Source organism: Vulpes vulpes, chromosome 12, assembly GCF_048418805.1.
Source record: "Vulpes vulpes isolate BD-2025 chromosome 12, VulVul3, whole genome shotgun sequence".
NCBI lineage: Eukaryota > Metazoa > Chordata > Mammalia > Carnivora > Canidae > Vulpes > Vulpes vulpes.
In genome coordinates, this window is record NC_132791.1 from 50757292 (window position 1) to 50774368 (window position 17077).

The 17077-nt window shown below is 51.9% G+C and overlaps 1 protein-coding gene across 9 annotated transcripts in view; it reads right to left on the reverse strand.

Annotated features, from left to right (window-relative positions):
* Positions 1-12676, reverse strand: part of SLC25A48 (solute carrier family 25 member 48) — a 76179-nt gene extending 63503 nt beyond the window's left edge. For 5 of the 9 annotated variants that reach the window (XR_011995573.1, XM_025994867.2, XM_072728553.1 and 2 more), the window contains exons 1-4: positions 12390-12620; positions 7973-8016; positions 2674-2745; positions 299-557 (exon numbers count right to left, since the gene is read on the reverse strand). Coding sequence is in view for 8 of the 9 variants with exons in the window: in XM_025994867.2 (XP_025850652.2) it covers positions 299-557; positions 2674-2745; positions 7973-8016; positions 12390-12435 (421 nt within the window). In the remaining variant the exon portion in view is untranslated. Of the gene's footprint in view, positions 1-298; positions 558-2673; positions 2746-7972; positions 8017-12389 lie in introns of all 9 variants that reach the window. The other 4 variants (XM_072728555.1, XM_072728554.1, XM_072728551.1 and 1 more) reach the window with 3 other exon arrangements.
* Between the last annotated feature and the right edge of the window lie 4401 nt (positions 12677-17077).

The window sequence follows — 17077 nt, forward strand, 5'->3', positions numbered from 1 at the left end:
CCTATGTGAGGGTCTTCACCTCTGGGAGCCTCAGCCTCCTCTGTAAGATGGAAATGCTAATAGTGCCTGTCTTCCAGAATTGTTATGAAGACCAAGAAACATGCCCAAAGCTCTAAGCAGGTTCCTGGCACAGAATAAACGATAGCTACTACTATAGATAAAAATAACAATTGCAGACTCTTATGTGACAACACAGACACTGCTCAATGAAAAAGGTGTCAGCAACCACATCCCAGGTCTGGCAAAGCAGAAAAGGGGCAGAGGTGCCCAGATGCCAGGCCCCCTGCTCTACTCTTACCTTCCCGAAATGGCTGTGTTTGCATCTGCAGCCGGATCTTGATGAGGTCCACGGGCGCTCCCAGCCCGACAGAGACCACACCAGCCACCATGCTAGCCAGGAGAAGGTCAGACAGGGTATGGGACCGGCTGGCCTCGGGCTCCTTGCAGTGGTGCTGGCTGAGGAACCTCTGCGTGTTACTGAAGACCCCAAACACCACCGAGTTGTAGACAGCGATGCTGGCGAGGGGAAAGGACATGCCCTTGAAGAAGCCAAACACCTGGGGGAAAACCAGGGGGCAGGGACATGAGGGCCTGGGGCTGTCTGCAGGCCAGGTGCCAAGCCCCCCCACCATGCTGCCCTTGGCAAAGACCCTGCCCTCTTAGAGCCCACAGGCTGGTGAAGAGACACCACAGGAAAGATCAATCATTATGTCAGTGACAAGAATAAAAAAGGATGATGTGATGTGATGGAGCGACCAGGTGGCAGAGGGGTTGCTCTCCATTCGTGGGCAGGGCATCCTAGCCAGGTGGGGGTGGAAGGGGGTGGGTATCCACTTCTGTAAGCACTTTTGTTTTCTAGGTCAGGGTGCCCTAGGCCTGGAACCCATATTTGCCATCAGAATGGCAGTGTTCTTAGGTTGGAAAGACACATACCCTCCTCATGTGCCACTCAACCAAAAGCATTCTCTATGGCACTTGCCAGGCCCTGGGGACAACTATCAGGAAGAAATACTCACTGCCCTCACTGAGTGCACACTCTGGGGACAGGGACAGCCAAATGGACAGGTGATTAAAACTCAATGCACTAAGTGTGTAGTGGGGGTCTAAGGGGAGGGGAGCCCCCAGAGAGACAGCACCGGGAGGCTTCTGCACACATGCAGTGACCACAGGAGCAGGTGCTGGAGGCTGGGAGAGAGGGTCCTTTCTACACTGCACTCTTGGGGGATATCACAGACTCTTCTCTGGAATATTCCACAGGCCCTTGGAGGAGTCAGGGCAGCACATATTTTGAGCCCCGTGCCAAAAGTGAAAAAGTACCAGGAAGCTGTATAAGCTCCAAGCCACACACAAACCTGCTAATCCTGACCTGGGTGTGTGCACCCTATTTGCCAGAAGCAGGATCTCTCTCTCTCTCTCTCTCTCTCTCTCTCTTTCTCTCTCTCTCTCATACACACACACACACACACACACACACACACACACACACACACACATCCCACCTCAGGTTCTTCTTCCAAAACAAGCTCCCTCAGATAAAGTGGGACATCACTTAGCCCTGAGGTGCCATGTCTCCAAGGAATGGCCACAGTCCCCACAAAATCCCTTGGAGTTCAGACAGTGGCTGGCAGGCCCCGAGGGGAGTGTGTGCCAGAAAGGAGATTTAACGGCCACTTCTCAGGGAATTGGGGAACCCCGAACAGCTAGAGCTAGGTTGGCAGTCCACTACAAAGCAGCTCATAGAGAGTTCAAGCAACACTCAACACAAAACACACCCGTGAGGAAAAAGTCTGGGTGTGGGGATGAGGCTCCAGAGCCCAATGGCACTTCCTAGGACGGAGCCCGCAGACACAGTGGTCAACAATGGGGCCATGTTTCCAAGGCCTCAAGGCCTAGGGCTGCTGTGGGGCCATACCTGATGATATCTTTAAACGGTCAAGTCATTTCATCGTTAATTAGAAAATGTGTTTTAAATGCCCCCAAAGAAGTGTCTCAGAGGGCCGCCTGGGTGGATCAGCAGTTGAGCCTCTGCCTTCAGCTCAAGGCATGACCCCAGGGCCTGGGATCCCACATCGGGCTCCCTGCATGGAGCCTGCTTCTCCCTCTGCCTGTGTCTCTGCCTCTCTCTCTCTCTCTCTCTCTCTCTCAGGAATAAACAAACAAAATCTTGAGGAAAAAAAAAAAGTGCCTTAGCCTTCTGAAAGCACATGCTAATGCTCAAGACAGGCACCTGGTACATCTTCCACAAAATACCAGTCAGGTTTTCCTCTTTGAAAAGGAAAAGCCTCACGTCCCCTGGTCTCAAGCAACCTGAGGTAAAGCCGGCTCAGGGCACCTGGAATCACAAGTGCCTGGCTCCCGCCACACCTGGAAGAAGGGAAGCCTGTGAGCACAGTTTACCCGCCTCTCATTGGGCTGTGAAAACTGACAGGCCACCTCATTTCTGCAGGCATTTTCCACTCTGTGATTCTAAATTCCTCAGAATCTCTCCAGAGAGGTTATGCAGAATCAAGAACGAATGCCGCCCCCCCCCCCCCCCCCCCCCACCGCTGCCGCCTAATGGCTGGTGTCAGGGCTAGGGCCGTGGTGCCTGGGCCCGGGCAGCTTCGGGCTTTTGGTGGGGGTCCCTGAGGGGTACTGTTCCTGCCCCTGCCCCTGCCCCAGGGGAGCACTTACACTCTCCCTCCTGTACACGGTGCGGATGCAGCTGAGGGTGTTCCCATAGTTGACGCCGGCCTGCAGGCGAGTCTGTGGAGACAGGCAAGGGTGTGAGGGCCCAGGCCCAGAGGATTCACATCCCCACCACCCCAGAGGTGCTAGGGTTAGGAGCACTGAAGCCCAGCGAGGGGGAGGGTGGGTTTCTGTCCTCTGCTGCCAGGCCAGTGCTCTGTCCTCTGCCCACAGAGCGCCTTCCACATCCTATTCAGGCATCACTGAATGCAGAAGTCCTCTTGGTCTGAGAGAAGAACAAAAGTCCATTTGTTGTTCAAGAGTGATGCTTGTTTGGGGACACGTGATCCCTGCCTCTTTTTGTTTTTTTTAAAGATTTTATTTATTTATGAGAGAGAGAGAGAGAGAGAGAGAGAGAGAGAGAAGGCACAGACACAGGCAGAGGGAGAAGCAGGCTCCGTGCAGGGAGCCCGACATGGGACTTGATCCCGGGTCCCCAGGATCAGGCCCCGTACCCAAGGCGGCGCTAAACTGCTGAGCCACCCGGGCTGCCCCGTGATCCCTGCCTCTTGAGGACAAAAACGAATCTGTAGCTCTGCCTCATCTGCTGCCCATCACTCTGCCATCCTAAGTATTCCCCGAGTGACCTGCCCCTTGTGGGTCCAGAGCCCCTTCATCTCTCACCTATATGATGGGCTGGTTTGCCCACTGGCCTCCTGCTGCCCTCTCAGTTCAGGCCTGTGTCTATACAACAGTAACACCGTCTTTTCTGACAACAGTGAATTGCATCACTGCTACTTACAGCTCACTGATGGCTTCTCATCAGACTTGAAGTGAACCTCGCACTCTCTACCAGTGTCAAAGAGGCCTGGGTAGACCCCAAGCCTGCCTCCCACCCCTGCACATTCTTTCATCTTTGCCCTTGCCTTCTGGGCCCAACCACGTGGCATATTCCCAAGTCCTTGGCATCGCTTTCCCCCTCCCTCAGCCTGCCTGAACTTTCCACTGGCTCTTCCTTTCCCCAGAAGGCTCTTCCTCCAGCTCCTGCATGGGGAGTCTGAGCTTAAGAGATGCAATGATGTCTGAGCTTAAGAGATGCAATGATGTCATCTGTCTGTTTACTTAGGATTTATTTGGGGTTCCTTACTAAGGCAGAACCATCTCGTATGTCCCTCTTGTCCCCAAGCTGAGCACAGCCCTGACATGTGTCCCCTTTGCACTGGTTAAATGAGGGGCTGGAGAGGAAGACAGAGTGTCCTCTAATGGAGGCTGGCTCTGGTGTCCAGGGGCAACAGTGGGCAGCCACAGAGGGTCTGAGCAAGCCCATAAAAGTGCCAGTGGAATCCTCGAGCCTGGTAAGAAGGAGCCCTGAGAACCATAGGAGTGATCCAGACCCTATACCCCAGAACCCAGGGTCTTATGAAGACTAAGACCCAGTGTGCAGACCAACACTTCACACGAACAGTCTGTGCTCAGTACGTAGACAAGTAGTAAAGATTCTGGCAGCACATCAGAAACGTGACAGTCTCTGAGGTGAAAATCACAGGCGATATTTTTCTGCACTGAACTGTGCTTCATATCCGACTTTCCTAAGATAGACAGGGGTTACTTTCATTCTTTTTACTCACATAATATAATATAAAAATAATTTTAAGGACACAACTAATATGGGAATATATCTTCTTAACAACAACAACAAAAAATTCAACATTCTCCCTCCTTGATCCCCCTCCCTGAGCTAACAAGCCTGGCTAATCTCGGGACTAAGAGATTGATAGGCACTCATCTCAACAGGGTCAGAAACCCAGATGGCCATGGGAAATCTGCGGCACTCTCACAGGCACGATGCGTAAATGGTATCATATGTTTTATAAGTGATACTTTAATAATCAAAGACATGTAATGGTTGACTCATCAACCAGTGTGATTAAATGACTGTTTTCCCAACAGCTACTGTTCCACTCCCAGGAGATTCAGCAGTAGGGGAAATAAACTTCCTTGCCTCATGGAACTTAGAACCAAGTGGGGATGGAAACAAGAGTCAGCAAAAGGTCACTTCCAAGCAAATATACATGTCCAATGATGACAAGCACCATGGGGGAAACAGACCCGGGGTCAGAAGTGCAGGCTGGTTGAAAGAAATGCAGTATTTAACTGGTAGAGGCAAAGACACGGAGGAAGGGGCAGTGAGAGGAGAAGCAGCCTTTCATGGTCAAGCAGAACCATAGAACTCTACCTCAGGGTAGGGTATGCTTAACCAGGGCAAGAATGTAGGCAAGGGAAGGTGGGCACAGACCTCCCTTTCTTCCCCCAGCTAAGGCCGGTGTGGAGGCTAATCTCTGTGGCCCCCAGTACCTATGGGACTGCCTCTGGGGACTGAATCCACAGTCTGAGTCCCCAAGAAGAATCAAGTTCCTCTGAAAAACTCGAGCGCCTGAGTCACTCAAGCAAACCATACATGAGGAAGTCAATCCCAGATCACAGAATAGAGCAATGATCTCCCAGTCATGCTGGGGACTTGGGGAGGCTGTCATGGAGGCCAGCAGCACAGCATACGCCTCTAGGGCTTCCGTTATAATAGGGGCTGGAATTTTGTGTGTGACAACTGTGTACCTGGGGGAGATACTGGGGCTCTTACAGAACTTATCTCACGGAATCCCACAAACACTACGTGGCATGGATCCTGTCCCCATTTCACAGATGGAGAAAGCTGCCTTCCTGTCTTAGTGTCCCATCACTATGTAATAAATCATGACAAATTTAGCAGCTTACCACAATCACAATGCATATCTATTCTCTTAGGGTTCACTAGCTGGTCTAAAGGCAGCTGAGTCCTGATCAGGAAACCCTGGTCACACTGCATTGGTGCCAAAAGCCAGGTGAGAATCTGTATCCCAGCTTCACAGCCACCAAGCAGCCAGAGGCTGGCTCTCTCACCAGTGATGACAAAGCAGGGAAGGAGTCTCTGACCTGGGTTAGCAGCCCAGGTCCTTTTAGGTCAGCTCTTCTGAAGGCAAGCCCTAGGACCTTGGACAAGTCACAACTCACTCATGACATAGGAGCATGCATGCTCATCAGGGTAGGAAGGGCTCACTCATTACTCTAGCCTCAGGGCCACAGGGTTAGGATCTTCACAGCAGTCCCATGAGGGGTGCTTTGCCCATTTTTCAGATGAGGAAAGCAAGGCTGGGGGAGGTTAGGTGCTGGTCCCCGGTCACAGGAGAGTAGGTGAGGAGGCAGAGACTGAGGTTCAGATTATTCAGACTCTAAAGCTCTTGCCTGGACCTTTCTCGACAGGGACTCCAAAGAAAATGTCATCCAGAAGGAAGGAAGGAACGAGCGTGTTCTGGGGAGTAACAAGGGCCCCAGGCCACATCCCTGGCATCAGCAGGCTGGCCCCCTGAGTAATCAGCAGGCTGGCCCCCTGAGTAAGAAGGTTCTCAGGCTACGTAGAGACCGGATCTGATGTATCAGAAAGGGTTCCCTCAGAGGTTCAAGTGACAGACTAGAAAGAAGGAAGAGCACCCCAGCCTTTTAACGTGGCCAGACTTGCCTGTGTGGAGAGGGGGAGACTCCAACAAGCTTCACCAGCCCCTGAGCAAGCTGCAGGTAAGGGACGGATGCTCTACCAGGGGGACACCGAGGTTACCTGTGCCAGGAATGCAGCTGGAAGGCCCAAAGGAGGAGGGATTGGATTTGTTTTGTCTACTACTGATGCCCCCCATACTGCCTGCATGCAGAGGGCATCCAGTATGCATTTGATGTTGGAGCAAAAGGCAGGGCCCATATGGGGGACACAAAGAGCGAGGAAGTATCTCCCACTATTTAAGACAAATAGGCTAAACCTTCATCAAGAAGAAAGCAGGCAGGGCAGCCTGGGAGGCTCAGCGGTTTAGCACCACCTTTGGCCCAGGGCATGATCCTGGAGACCTGGGATCAAGTCCCACGTCGGGCTCCCTGCATGCAGCCTGCTTCTCCCTCTGTTGTGTCTCTGCCTCTCTCTCTCTCTCTCTGATGAATAAATAAATAAAATCTTTAAAAAAAAAAAAAAGAAGAAGAAGAAGAAGAAGAAGAAGAAAGCAGGCCTGGCTGTGACCCAGCAGGGACCCACTGTCATACAGGGAAGACACCGACAGGGAAAAGTGATTGTAGCAGCCATCTGGGAAGAGCCTGAGTGGTTTCTCTCAGCACAATCCAGGCAAAGCTTGAGATATGAATGTGCAAGTCAGGGTTGAGACAGCACTCTTTGCGACCATGCTCTCAGGGCCTGTCTATAGCTCTATAGTCCTGCTCACCACTGGGGACAGGAAGTAGGGATGGGGGTGGAGTCAAAGAACATCCATTTGTAGAGCACCTCATTCCCTGACTCCTGGATGCTTTACCTCCTGGGATGACCTCAGGCAAGCCCTTTCCCCTTTCTGGGCATTTCTCCATCTAAAGAACAAGGAGGTCTGGATGATCCCAACACCCGATGGCCCTGTTGAATCCTCAAACCTTATACACTTCCTTGAGTTACAATGGCTTCCCATCCCCAGCCCAGGTCCACAGTCCTTTTTTTTTTTTTTTTAAAGATTTTATTTATTCACTACAGACAGAAAGAGAGGCAGAGACACAGGCAGAGGGAGGAGCAGGCTCCATGCAGGGACCCCAACATGGAACTCTATCCTGGGTCTCCAGGATCATGCCCTGGGCTGAAAGTGGCTCTAAACCGCTGAGCTACCCAGGCTGCCCCAGGTCCACAGTCCTAATCTGACAGCGAAGGTCTCCCAAGATTGAGCAATGACTACCTTTCCTGGATTCTGATCTATAGCAGCTTTTAGAAGTCTGATGCATCACCAAACCAGCCACGCTGCCTTTCCCCAAGCATTGGCCCCCCACACAGTGTCCCCATCTCACTGCTTAGCTCTTGCTGCTGAGCCAGGAACATCTTTTCTAATCACCTGAAACCCAACCTTAAATCTTGGACTCAGATGCCACTTTGCACCTGAAGCCCCTCCTGGATCCTTAGTTCCACAGAGACCAATAGGGTTACTTACCCTTTCCTTGCCTCCCCACCCCCCCGCCACAACCCACGCGAGCACCTGGGGGCAGAAATGGGGCTTCACAAAAACACAATCACTGCCAAGTCATGAGAGGAGAGTGATGATTCCAAACCAGGCCTCTTGGCACCCCACCCCTGGCTTGGCATATAGAATCTGCCCTGGGCTGGAGACTGTCTTGGGAAAAGAAAGAGCAGACACATTCCTGGAGGCAGACTCACTCCAGGCCACTTTCCAAGAAGTAATGACAAACACGGCTGCAGTACCTTGACTGTGTCTAGAGGGTGGCCGATGATGACACTGGCTGCACCTGTGAATCAAAGAAGAGGACCTGGTCACTCAGCCCCTGAACTCTTCATCGGGTACCCAGCTCACTCATGCCATCAATACCCAGCTGCCGGGGGCGGGGGGGGACCCTTGTAATGTGATAGGCACCAGCCCAGGCGCTGAGGAAGGCAGAGACCATGAAGTAAAATCTGGGCTCTGCTTCAAGGAACCAGCACCCCAAAAAAGGCAGTGAAGGTGCTGGGGCAATTGGGTATCCACATGCCCATGAGTGAAGTCAGAGCCCTACTTTATGCCATATACAAAAATGAACTCAAAACAGACCAAAGACCTTAAAACCCAGAGGGAAATCTTCCTGACGTTAGATTGGCAAGAGATTCTTCAATACGATGCCAAAAGCACAAGTCACAAAAGAAAAAATAAATTGTGTGTCATACAAATTAAACACTTATGTGCAGCAAAGGACACTATCGAGAAAATGAAAATGAAAATAATCTAAGAATCGGGAGAAATATCTGCAAATCATATATGTATAAGGGCCTATGATCCAGAATTTATTTAAAAAAATACTTAAAACTAAAAAGATTTTTTTTTTCAAGTAAGCTCCATGCCCGACACAGGGCTTGAACTCCCAACTCTGAGATCAAGACCTGATATCAAGAGTCAGATGTTCCACCAATTGAGCCACCCAGATGCCCTACCCCCCAATTTTTTTTTAATGAGCAAAGGACTTGAAGAGACATTTCTTCAAAGAAAATAAACACATGGTCACTGTGTACAGTGGTTGTTAGGGCTTAGGGGGAGGGGAAATGGAAGTGATTGCCTGATGGATCCAGGGGCTTTTTTGGGCACGAGGAAAATTTGTAAGTAGACAGAGGAGACAGTTGCACAACAGTGTAGGAATGCATCAAATGCCACTGAATTGGATGCTTGAAAATGGTTATTTCTAGGTTATGTGATTTTTGCCTCCCAAAAAAGGGGGTGTGTACGAAGAGAAAACCCAGAAACTTTTCAGTTACCTATAGGTAACTTCACTTTTTCTATACTTCACTTTTAGCATCTGTAGGTAGAAGTAATATTAACATCTACCTCACAGTTGCATTGTAAGAATGAAATGAGGTCATGAATGTCAAGCACGAGCAGAGTCCTAGCTCTTCTAGGCTCTTCAAAGAGAGATGCTGTCACTACCAAGTTTTAGTTGTGTGTGTGTGTGTGTGTGTGTGTGTGTGTGTGTGTGTGTTTTAAAGAGGGCCTCTCTGAAACGGTGAGAAATATTCTGGACTTTTCTTCTCACAGAAAAATGTCCAACCACACACATAGTCTCAAGGCCTAAACAGCATCGATGGGAAGCAAGGCTGCCCTGAGGCCATGTAGATGAAGAGGTCCTTGTTGCAGAAGTTGTCGACTCTACAGTTGAAACCAATCCTCTATGACAAATTCCCTACAACGCTGATGAAGCAGGAAGAGTCCTTGCTAGCTGGGGTGATTTAACCAGATAAGGCAGTCCTGGAATATGAGACAGGTAAAGATGTAGAGGAACCAGCGAAGCCCAGAACAGACAATTGTTTGGTTTAGAACCTCCAGACCCCTCTCAGATCCTCCTTCCCACAGAAGTAGGCAGAGGGAAGGTTGAGTATTCAATCTACTGGAACCCATCCCAGCATAAGAAGAAAGGACTTCTGGTCCTCAGACTCTAGATGCTTCTCCCTAGTGAGTGAGAAGCCCAGGGAAGCAGCCCTGGAGCTCACCTTGGATGTGTATCTCCTTGGTCACTCATTAACCCACCCATCTGAAAGCAGGGAATGCAAGATAAGAAATGGGCCATCCTGGGGCACCTGGGTGGTTCAATCGGTTAAGCATCTGCCTTCAGTTCAGGTCATGATCCCAGGGTCCTGGGATCCAGCACCACAACAGGCTCCCTGCTCATTGGGGAGTCTGCTTCTCCCTCTGTCCCTCTGCCCAGCTCATGCTTTCTCTCTGGCTCTTTCTCGCTCTCTGTCTGAAATAAATAAATAAAACCTTAAAAAGAAAAGAAATGGGACAATCAGATCAGTGGTTTCCAGACCTGAAGATCTAACGGATCAGTGAAACTTCAAACAAAATGTAAAGGATGTCATGGTAAAATTTTATCATGCAAGTTAAGAGAGAAAACACCTAGATATTAGTATAGCGGTTAAGATGGCCCTGGTACCAGACTGTCCAGGTTGGGATCCCAGGGCTCATGCTAGATGCATGGCCTTGGGCAAGTCAATGAATGTCTCTGTATACCCATTTCCTCATCTGTTACATGAGGATGTAATAATTATAGCTACCTCATTGGGGCTATAAAAAAAATATACATCAACAGACATGAGACCACATAGTGTGTGATTCAATTTATATAAAATGCCAAGGAAAGGCTAATTTATAGAACCAGAAAGTAGATTGCCCAGAGGGAGAGGGAGGGGAGGGAATTTAACCGTAAATAAGCATGAATAAAGTGTGCTACTGGGGAAGAAAATGTGCTAAATTGAATTTATGGTAATGGTTGCACCACTGGTAAATTTGCTTGAAAATCACTGAATTCTATACTTGAAATGGGTGTGTCTTATGCAAATTAACCTCAGTGAAATTGTTATAAAAATACTTGTGGCGGGATGCCTGATTGGCTCAGTGGTTGAGTGTCTGCCTTTCGCTCAAGTTTTGACCCCCGGGGTCCTGGGGACTCCATCGAGTCCTGCATTGGGCTCCCCGCAGGGATTCTGCTTCTCCTTCTGCCTATCTCTCTGCCTCTCTGTCTCTCATGAATAAATAAATAAAATCTTAAAAAAAAATACATGTGGCACTTCAACACCACCTGCTGCTGACTTAAGTATTCAGTGATGACACGTATCCTCACTTTATGGAAGCAAGAAAACCGCCAAGCTAAAAACAACAATATGTTACCATCAACAAAGTAAGGACAATGGCAGAATAAAAGACAATCCACTGCTTACTGTGTGACTTGGGGAGGGCCCAGAGTCATTAGAGACCTGGTTATTCGGAACAGCCTTACCCTCAAACTGAGCCAGTGACAGCCCTACTGAAGTTGGTCTGGCTACATAAGGGGACAGCCTGAAGTAGGGAAGGCTCTACTGAGGCTTGTCAGAATGGCTGAGGGTTGTTCAAAGACGGCCTGAATAAGGCCAGTGGGCTTCTGTGTACAGCACCCCCCCCCCCCACCCCACCACAGTAGAGTTAGGAGAGGAAAGTCTCAATGCAACTCAAAAAAGCCTGCACGAAAGAACTGCTTATGGTGGAAAGGACAACCTCTGCTCATGACAGCCAGAAGCACGAGCCCTGCAGCCACCTGTTGGGAGTCAGGGGAGCAGGCACCAGAAAGGGATCCTGGGATGCTATCTGATCTGTTGCTCTTTTTGTTTCATTTTCATTTTCCTACAAATCTTCTGATCTTCTCCATTTCCAGAACTGGTGTGTTTGTGAGGTACAAACACACTAATTATAGCCTCTGTCTCAGCATCTCAGGTTTTTGGTTTTGTTTTTGCTTTTGACTTTGGGCAGGGGCTGCTGCATTTGCCAACATCCCTTTTCTGACGATTCTCTTATACGGGGCCAAAAGAAAGAGTATTTTACAATAAGTGACAGTCCTCCCCAGACCTGGTCAGTAGCAGACAACAATGGAGAAGGAAGCCTGCTGTGAAGAGAAGATCAAAGAAGCATGGAAATGGATGCGACTCTTGCCCAAGCCAACCCATTCCCAGGGCCCAGCAGACAGTGGCTCCAGGAGCGGCTCCAAGGAGAAGCAGGTCCAAGAGTGACAGGAGGAGAAACTCGACAGTCCATAAAGGCAGAAAACATGAAGGGTTCCTCCGATCTGGCAATGCGCTCGGCATGCCCTGCACCCCCCAGTCTGGGCGCTCCCCCACCCCCCAGCAGGGCCAGCCTGGTCGCGAAGCCGGACTCCCCATCCCGCGCACGGGGCGGTCGCCACCCTCACCCACAAGTTCTTGCAGCCCTGTCCCCAAACTCTGGCGCACACCGGGTGGCCGGAGGGTGTGTGCGCGCCTGGGCGCTCCATTGGCTGTTGGCTTCCACGGCCTGTTTAATAGTTACCGGAGCCACTTTGGCGGGTCCTCTCTGGGAGGCAAAGCGGCAAGTCAGGGGAGAATGTGCGAGGCTGGCGGGGCTCGGCCCCAGCAGCAGCCGCGGGGCGGCGGGGTGGGAGCTCCGCACCCCTGCACCTCCACCCCGCGCGCGCACACGGCGCGCGCGGGGTGGAGGTGCAGGGCTGCGGAGCTCCCACCGCCCTGCACGGTCTGTGGGCCTGGTCGGGTCTCCCTTTCTCCCCCTGGCCCCGGGCGTCCACCCGCAAGCACGCGCACCTCCGGGGGGCTCCCTCCCATCCCGGGCTGGGCTCACCTCCGATCCAGCCCGCCGCGAAGTCTTCCAGCTGGAAGCTGCCCATGGCCGAGCCGCGCCGGTGCCAGTCAAAGTCCGCGGCGCATGGCCCGCCGGCCCGCGTGTCGGGGGAGGAGGTGGAGGAGGTCGGTCCCGCCGCAGCCCAGGCCCCCGAGTGGGAGCTGCACCGCCGGGGAGCAGCCGCGCTCACCTCTCGGAGCGCCCGCGGCTGCAGCAAGCACGCCCCCAGCGGCCCTTAAAGGAGCCGCCGCCGGCCGCTCGCGGACGCCTGGGCCCGCGCGCGCGCCGCCTTCCCTCCGCCCGCCCTTGTCCCGCGCCCACGCCCACGCCCGGCCGCTTCACACCCTCCACACCTGGGGCCCGAAGATGCCCGCCCTGCATTGTTCACGTTTCCTCTGAGACACCGCAATTGATGTCAGGGGCAGTTTCGCAAAATGCGTTACAGGAGGTAGAAAGGGAGGCTGAGAATTTGGCTTCCAACCCCACCATCTCTCCGTGGGTTTCCATAAAGCAGCACCGAGGGTCTTCTAACCGGATGAGCAGCTATAACCAGCTCAGCCGCGAGTCCTTAGTTCTCTGAAAGCCCTTAGAGATGGTTTCACTATAAAATACCCAGGACACACAGTTTTGCAGGACCTCTGTAGAGGTTAGGGACTCTCTCTCTCTCTCTGGGCCACATGCTCCACACCTCTCTGGCTAGCCCCGGGCTGCAGAACCTCCTCTATTCAAGAATAACTGACACATTGAGGGGAAAGCACGTAGCCCAAGGGTAGGCTCCAAGAGAACTCTAAATAAATATGAGCTATGAGGATGTCTTCAGGCCAGAGTCTATGCCCAGGGCTTTGTGCACAGTCCCGCTTCCTTCTCACAGCAGCTGTGCACAGGCATATCAGCCCCCTGAGGGTCAGTTTTAGGAGTCCATGTGGCCAGGCGACAGTACCCAGGGATTCCATCAAACACTAATCTAGGTGTTGCTGTGAAGGTATTTTTATAGATACAGTTAACATCTAAAACCAGCTGACTTAAAGTATGGGAGTTTATCCTTGATAATCTGAGGGAGTCCCACCCAATCAATGGAAAGGCCTTACGAGCAAAATGGAGAGACACCTACCTGGCTCAGTGGGAACAGCATGTGACTCTTCATCTAGGGTGGGGAGTTCCAGCCCCATGTTGAGTGTAGAGATTAAAGATAAAGGAAAATAAAAATAAAAGACCAAAATGGAGGCTTCCCCGAGAAAGCCTAGACTCCACAACTACCTGATATGTGTATGTCTCCTACTGATTGTTTCTCCAGTGGAACCCTGTGTCCACCTGACACAACTCTGACATCACTGATTCCAATCACCTGTGGGTTTCTCTCTGGTCTCCCTGCCCGGGGAGGTGATGCTTACCACCATTCCAGCCATGTCCCACTCAGCACCCACGCAAGTACCTGGGGATTCAGGTTCATGTCTACTTTTCAGGTACAGCTCTCCAGGGGCCCAGCTCCACTCAAGTCCAGGCTCAGCCTACACTCTCCATTCTGGGCCACCCAGGAAGGCAGAGGAATAGTCCTCTGGCCCTCAAATATCCTCTCTGTAGGTTCTGTAGCCAGGATCCAGCTGGAGGTCCATGCTCACTGGAGGACGTGGCCTGGCTGTGTGAGGTGCTTTCAGTACAGTAGAGTTCTCTGACCTCCTTCCAAGAAGGAGGATGATTTGATGCTAATTTCCAGCAGGAAACCAGCCTTGGCACCCAAAATGGTGAGGGTATCATCCAAAATAAGGGGCCTCTGCTGGGCCTGCTCTTTTCCTACTGGCACATCCATGTCATATTATCTAGGCCATAATGCAGCAACCACCCAGGCCTCCTTTTTCCAAAACAAGACAAAGTCTGACCACTGAGTCTTGATCCTAAGGGCCAAGAAACTTGCTAAGGAGTCAGGGCTCACCATCAGCACGGACCCCCAAACTATGCCCTACATACCAGGCCTGGGATATGTGCTGGGACAGTTCAAAGACATAAAAGCTCTCCTAAGAGCAGGCCTTTTGTGAGTTCATCACTGAGCAAGTCAACAGGTAGAAAGGCCCACCATCTTGGAGGACCACTTCACGGGTGCCAGGCTACATGGTCATTCCTCAGTCCTGTGTCAGCACTAATTAGAAGGTCCTGAGTTGGCAGGCAGTGGCCCTGGCAGCCCTGGGACAGACTCCTGAGCTCTGAAGGCTACTGCTTAAACTGCTAATGAGCACAGCAGAATGGAAGGAGTGGGCTCCTCTCCAGAATAAACCCCTGTGCTCCACTCCCAACTGTGTGCCACAAGTCTGCCTACGAGGCACAGCACCCAACAGGCAGAGGGAGGACTCAGGTCTAGTGGCAGTCAAGGGCCAGGCCTGGAGGACTAGGCTGGGGGACCCGGCAGGATGCTCATTCTGGGGAGGGAGCTGACCTGTGGCTTAGCCCTGGCTTCCCTGCTTTGGGGTGTTTATAATGCTGCCATGCACCTTTGTATTCTAACCTGGGGAGAGGGCGAGTACTGAAAGTGAGGCACAGACAGATGAGCTCCATGAGTGGCTAGGGCCAGAAAAATCCCCATTCCCTTCCTCCCTCTTCCTGAGAGGTACCCTCCCAGAGCATTTCCTGCTGCCGTATGTGGGATATGTGTATAGGAATGTGCTAACATCTGACAATTAGGGGCCCACTTCCCATCTCTCATTTGCCTTTTCAGATGACGACATTCCTGGGCACCTAGTTTGTGCCAGTCTCTGTTCTTGGGAGCTGTCACAGAGGAGGCAGTTTGAGTTGCCCACAAGGAAGCAACTGTGAGAGCACTGGGGAGGGGGTTGTGTGCCCAGCGGCCATCAGAGAAGACCCTCAGCCCCCCAATCTCCTGACTGCACTGAGTCTCTCCAGCCTCAGGGCTCCACCTCCTCCATGCTCTCAGCCAAGCCCTCCCTCCCCACCTGCTGCCTGAGCAGCACAGTCTTAGGCCAGGTGCTCCCACCTGATGGCCTGTGGCTGCGGCCCTGCCTCCTGCTCTCCTGCCTTCTGGAAGCCCCCTCCCACTCAGTCTTTCTCCCCTCCTCCGCTGGACTGCTCACCCTCCTTGGTGCTTCCTCCCTATGGGCCCTCATTGCCACCCTGTCCCAATCACACCCACATCTCTCCACTCACAAGCCCCACATCTCATTTCCCACTCAGACCTCACTTCTGAACCCAGACGCCTTTCTTTACTCAACATCTCCACTCGGGTGGCCCCACATCATCTCTAATGTGACACGTCCCTTGATGACCTCTTTAACTCCCAAAGTATTCCTCTTTGCATGTCCCCCCACAGCCAGTCACCCAAGCCAGACCCTGGATTCCTCTCTCTGCCCCAGGCCTCATCTCATCAACCAAGTCCTCAGGGTCTCTCCCCTCCATGGCCCTGATATCCACCCTTTCTAACATCCCCCTAGGTGGCTGAGCCCAGGCCTATACCACCGCCTGCCTGGATCATGGTGACAGAGGCTCTCTGCCCTGCTCCCTGTCTAGCCTCCAGCTACTGCCACAGTGAACTTCCAAAAACTTGCATATGCCCTGGCCCTCCTCTGTTGAGGGAACTCCAATGATTTCCCATGGCCTTATGCAAAATTCCAACTCCCCAACTTGGCACTCAAGGGTCTGTGGGCTGAGGTCCAATTGCCTTTCTACTTCTGACTTCCTACCACCTCCCTTCAGGCTGGAGCCCCAACTGGGTAGTGTGTCCTCCAAGCCCCACCTGCTTTCCACGTGCAACTTTGCATGTGTGTTCCTTTACTGCAAATGCACTCCCCCCTGCTTCTCTGATTAACCCCTATACCTGACTCCTCTGAGACTCAGCTGCCACTTTCTCCTGACCTGCCTTCTATGAAGCACTCACCACCCCACTCCACATTGGATCTGCTGTCTCTCAAGTGTGTTTCCAGAATATCTCAGGCATATCCATATCACAGCTGCCAACCCTCTAAAGTTTAAGGGGCCTTATTTTCCTCTAAACCTGCAGTGTCTGGCACAGGCCTGGTGGACAGTCATTGCTCAGCATGCCTCAAATGGGGAAGGCTGTGGAGCAGAAGTCTGAAGGGCCTGCTGACTGCCGGCAGCCAAAGAGGGGGTCCAGATACAAGGTAGAGCAGAAGAGGCCCTGGGCCTTTCTTGGCAGATCACAGAAGCCTGGCTCATTTCAGGATCTCAAAGCTACCAGACATTTTTACACTTCAAGACCTTTGCACTAACCACTCCTGCTCATAACTCCCTCCTCTTGCCTCTGGAGGAAGCTTCTACTTCCTTTAGACCTAAGGTGAAACATACTCTTTATAGAGGCCTTCCCAGACCCCTGGGCCAAGGTCTAGCCCTTTTTGCCTCTCTTGAAGCATCCCTATTTCTCATTCCATCCCTTACCATGTTGGTCAGTCCTTGTGCAGTGCCCTGGAGGCCTGGGAGCATAGGGCTCTTGTGACTCATACGCCACTGCTGCATCCTAAGCCTCAGCCACGGAGTAGGTGAGCAGGAAATCCTGATTGTTGAAAGCAAATGCATGACGTGGGAACACACATGCATGCTGCCTTTTTCCTTGAGCATTTGTACCTGCTGCATCCATCCTGTACTGGCCACAGACAGCAGGAGCTCTCTGGTTCCTTCCCTGTCTCTGATGGAGAGGAAAGAGCATACGGTGATTTCCAAGGTGCTGT